The 4,756-nt window shown below is 39.3% G+C and overlaps 1 protein-coding gene across 1 annotated transcript in view; it reads right to left on the bottom strand.

The window, feature by feature from the left end:
- The window catches only part of LOC117170368 (LIM/homeobox protein Awh-like), a 16,349-nt gene that overhangs the window by 1,058 nt on the left and 10,535 nt on the right, over positions 1 to 4,756 (bottom strand). The window contains exons 2-3 of the mRNA XM_033357125.1: positions 3,437 to 3,759; positions 307 to 761 (exon numbers count right to left, since the gene is read on the bottom strand). Of these exons, the coding sequence (XP_033213016.1) occupies positions 307 to 761; positions 3,437 to 3,759 (778 nt within the window). The remainder of the gene's footprint in view (positions 1 to 306; positions 762 to 3,436; positions 3,760 to 4,756) is intronic.

Raw genomic sequence — 4,756 nt, 5'->3', positions numbered from 1 at the left:
ATTTAATTCCGAACACGATAGAACAACGGAAGCAAGTCTTCAGTGAGTGGAAGAGGAAGAGGGAAAACTGGAGAAAAGACGCACCAGTGCAGAATTGACTAAATTTATTATCTCACTAAAGAATGTACTAACGTGCTATCTGCGCCTTTCTCTACCCTTTTCAAATGTAACCTGAAGGTTACATTTCCTTCTCTAATTGAGAAGCATAGAATCATCCTTCGAATTGGGATCAATGTTCTGATCATTCCTCAAAATTACAGAGACACATTTGACATTACTGAAGATGCTATATAAAGAGTTACTTACTTTGCGTCTTAATTTTGCCACTGTGTTTCTTCTGTCTCGCCCTCGAATTCTGAAACCAGACTTGGGTGACTCTCTTGGTGAGACCAGTCACATTGGCTATCCTTTCGAGATCCTGGCCATCAGGGTTGCTGTCAAGTTGGAAGTTGGCTTGGAGAATGGCGAGTTGCTCCTCGGTGAAGGTTGTTCTCACCCTCTTGGACTTGCTTCCTTTACCACCATGTTCAGAGTCGCAGTCTTCTGACGAACTAGTGTTGTTGCCCTCTACCACGTCCAAGTAGTGAGCTTTGCAGAGCAATCGAGCATCGAGAAGAGCAAACTGTTCGCCTGTTGATAATTGGCGCGAGCAAGCGTCGCAAGCAAAACAGGCCAAGTGGTAGACCCTTTCCCTGGCTCGTCTCACCCAGTCTCCAGCGCCTACGCTCCGACTACATTTTGCACACTTGGCGCCGAAGGTCCTACCAAAGAAAAAATTACGATATAACTTTGTGGAATCATCAGTTCTTTAATACTATAATATTCATTTAAATTTAATTCCAAACTTGATAGATCAATGTAAGTGGAAGATGGAAGTGAAAATAAGCAGTCAGTCTCTGCTAATATTGTATGGAAAAATATGGTAAGCCAGAAACATGAGGGATTACAGTTATTGCATGGTGTCTCTCGTATCACTGTCGAGTCACAATGTTTTTAAGTATCGATTATGGTAATCAAGATGCCAGGCAGCTCCTCATATATCTGTATCTGGTTTTTTTCTGTCTGCTTGCGAAAAAGAGGTGGTTCAAGATCAGTAATTTTCCAATCAGAGAAGAATACACTAATTACACATTTAATAACCAAAAGCTGATTTTCTTAAATGATTTCCGCATGGTGTGTTCGTATAAATCCCTGAAGATTTAAGTAGAAAAGGAACTCTTAACCCGTTTCGATTTTGGGAGTACCTATCTGCTTCGTATCTATGAAATTAATTTGCATAAATAGTGGCGCCACCCTCCAAGGTAGGATGTCGATGTTCCGGTATACAAACACTAAGCCAAAACAAGTTCGTGAGATTTGGTGCCGATAAATCTTCAGGGCCGTGTACAAGCTACCAAACAGCCCCGCCTTAATTTATTCATTTGTTCTTCTCATAGGCGGGACCGACACGTCACGAAAGGATTAAAACTCGATCGTTCTCAACCCGCGGAATTTTGAATGTTTGCTTCTTTTTGCACGCTATAGAATTGATTTATGGAAAACTGCAGCAGCAGTTCCGAGGAATTGATGATTTTTAAGATTGGAGGTGGAGAATAAAGAGTTTGTAGTCGTGAAAGGAAGTTCCAGTAAACGTAGTTAAGGACGAGTTTCTAGAGCGATCTAAGAAGATCAAGAGAAGATTCTTGAAGTCACAGAAGGAATGCGATTAAAGGATTAAAAGTCGGGTTTGACAGCCATGTGAGGGAGTATTTATTAATGTAAAAAGGTGGTAGTTGAGCTTGAAAGCAGCACCGCGTACGAATACAAGGGAGTTACAGCTGGTCAGAGCCTTACGAGGCGAATTCCTCACTTCTCGACACTGACACTCGGCAGTTCTGACTTGTGACTCGTGACTCGGCACCCACCTATACCATGTGCAAACGGGCGCACAAGCGTATAAAAACGCATCGACACTCCCGTTATACCAGCGAGGATCTTCGATTCCGTGTGAGGTCCATAGACCTCCCTTGCTATTGTATCATACAGAGGTTCTCTAAACTCGACTGCGATGGAAATATTATTTAATAGTCATCCGAAACCTTAAGAATTTTTATTTACAAAAATCGACTGCATAAAGATGAGCCTTTTAAAGCGAAAGCAACAGAAAGTGTTCAAATGCCTCCAATTTCTAAGAGAAGTTTTCTACTCGAGAGAACAGTGAAATTTTATGTTGTAATAGGCTGCTCTGATGAAAACTTCGATTTTTTTATACGTGTACCCTGTATTAATTTGCAGATAATAACGGGGTAGAGTGAAACGATGTTTCTGCAAGAGATATTCTTGAATGTCATGGATAGAAATCAGCTAATATTTCATACATGTGTGATTGTAAGACTGTACCGTGTACATCGACGTGACTCGCATCCCCAGTTCACGTATCGATACACGTTGACGTGAATAGCCAGCCGTATGTGCGGTCCTGAGAAGACGCCTGCATCAAAAAGCATTAATCACCCAACGGCGACGTCGGATAGTCTTTTTCATACCTTATGTGGGAGTTTATCTATATCTACCATCTACTTCTGCACTCTCGTAAAATTATGAAAAGTTAAGAAGTCTTCTAAAATTGGCAGGACTGTTAGCAAGTTTATTCAATTCTATTCTATGTAATCCTTTTTTTTTGCGAACCTTTGAATATTGGATAGAAATTCTAGAAATAAGACCTATCAATCAAGTTTTTGAATAGCCTGATCTTCTTTTAGAAATCTCTAAATCTCGGTTCTGAGCTAGGCCTGCAGAATACCAATTCGTCGATATCCACACACTAGCGCGTCTAAGAATATACTTTGTAGATATCGGCCGATTACCACGGGAGCGCATCCATACGAAATCATCTGTTTGACTAGATCCAAGGTAAAAAACGCGTGATAAATTCATAAATGATATCTCGACTCCTATCGATCCTACCCACACCCTTAGGTTGGATCAATCCATAATGGATGGGGATTGCAGGTGAGTGACTCGTCACAAAATATCTTATTTACAAGTCTGGATTTCTCTTTTCCGATATTTTTGCCTCGTCTTTCACGTACAACCAAGTTTTCGATATAACAGGAAACTCGTCACTTAAAGTAAATTTGCGTGCTTCAAATGTTTCAACAAGAATCTGCGATTTACGAATGAAGCAACTTTCTTGTTACTTTTAAATATATCCAGAGTGAAGGGAGTACTATTTTTGATTAATTAATTAGCTTTTCTTTTAAATTTCAAATACTGGAACTATACTAATAAAATGAAACCTATAAATTATTTCTTTCCCTTTGGTCTAGAGTTATGTCTGCTCACAATGTTGTCCAATCATGTTCGTTGACTTAACAAAATAATTTTACTGCAAAAATGAGTGCCTACAAATTCCGATCCGCCCCCTTTGAATAGGGAATTAAAAGGTGATACTTACAAAGCGTAGTCGTGCTTGCAGTAGAGTCGCATGCCACGAAGAAAGCAGGAATGCTGATCGTGTAGCGGTCTTGCACAGGCGCAACATTTCAGGCATCTAGAGTGCCAGGTGCGACCCCCTACGCACAAGACAGTTCGCTCCCGTACACTTTCTCCGCAACCACCACAGTCCATTTCCAATCCATCATTACTGTCATTGCCATTGATGATGCTACCACTTTTTTTAATATTCTGAACATTGTTGTTGTTGTTATTATTATTATTATTGTTGTTGTTTACGCACAGTAAGTTGTCAGTGCACTCCGTATCCACCTCGATCTCGGTCTACAAATAAAATTTTTTGTCTGATTAGTAAAATCTACAAGACTTAGACAGGGGAGTTTGGAAGCTAACAGAATTGGGTAAATTGAGTGCTACTTGAAAAGCGATTATAATAAAAGAAACGCTGTAAGTTAAAGCTGCAATGCTTTAAAGATATGTATAATTATGGCGTGTTAATTAATGTTTATCAACCACAGTTAAGAGTTTAGTAGGGGTGCGTAATTTGACTTCGGGTTAGACTTGGACTTGCAGGCTTATCTTAGATGCTCATAAGCCCGACCTAACCCGAAGCCCGAAAGCTATGATTAATCCTGGATCCAGTTCGAAATTCAAATTTGGAACACAACTCGTTCTCTTTGCAATTAGTTCAAAAATTAGGATTCTACAATACATTGAAGAATATTTTTCAGCTGAAGTGAATAGGTGATGATCGCTTTAGGGGCCAAGCTAGGACACATGCGTTTCTAAGTTGAATTCGTGGACCCGAGCGCTATATGATCCGTCGGACTCGGAGTTCTACAATTTTTTGCACCAAAGACACATTCGAAGTTCAGAATCTATGAGTAAATTTTGGTAGTTATGGAATTTTTGAACTACCGGTATGCCAAGATTCTCTGATATAGGATTGCGCAAAAACTTTCACGCATAGTGGCGTATTATTGCTCAAGTGGAATCAATATTTATCAGGGGAGGGGTGGGAGGTTAAATTTGTGAGTATGGTTCAGATACTATTTATGTAGTCGATCAATCACTCTTTTAAAATAAATATAAACATGTTGTCCCACTACACTTTCGAACCCTTTCCATTAATCAAAAGTATTTTTTGAAAAAGCCTTTATTCAAAAATGAAGGCCAAAAAGAAATTTTAGTTCATTGTAGAAAAAAGTTTTTTTTTTATATTTAAAAACAGAATCTCACAACAAAGCCATACTGAGACATTGAGCCATTGACTTTGATTCTATTCTTTAAAGTTCGGTTCTTGATCAAATCTACAACAAAT

Source organism: Belonocnema kinseyi, chromosome 1 (assembly GCF_010883055.1).
Source record: "Belonocnema kinseyi isolate 2016_QV_RU_SX_M_011 chromosome 1, B_treatae_v1, whole genome shotgun sequence".
Lineage (NCBI taxonomy): Eukaryota > Metazoa > Arthropoda > Insecta > Hymenoptera > Cynipidae > Belonocnema > Belonocnema kinseyi.
The sequence above is the reverse complement of the archived record's forward strand: the minus strand, read 5'-3'. Positions and strand labels throughout refer to the sequence as shown.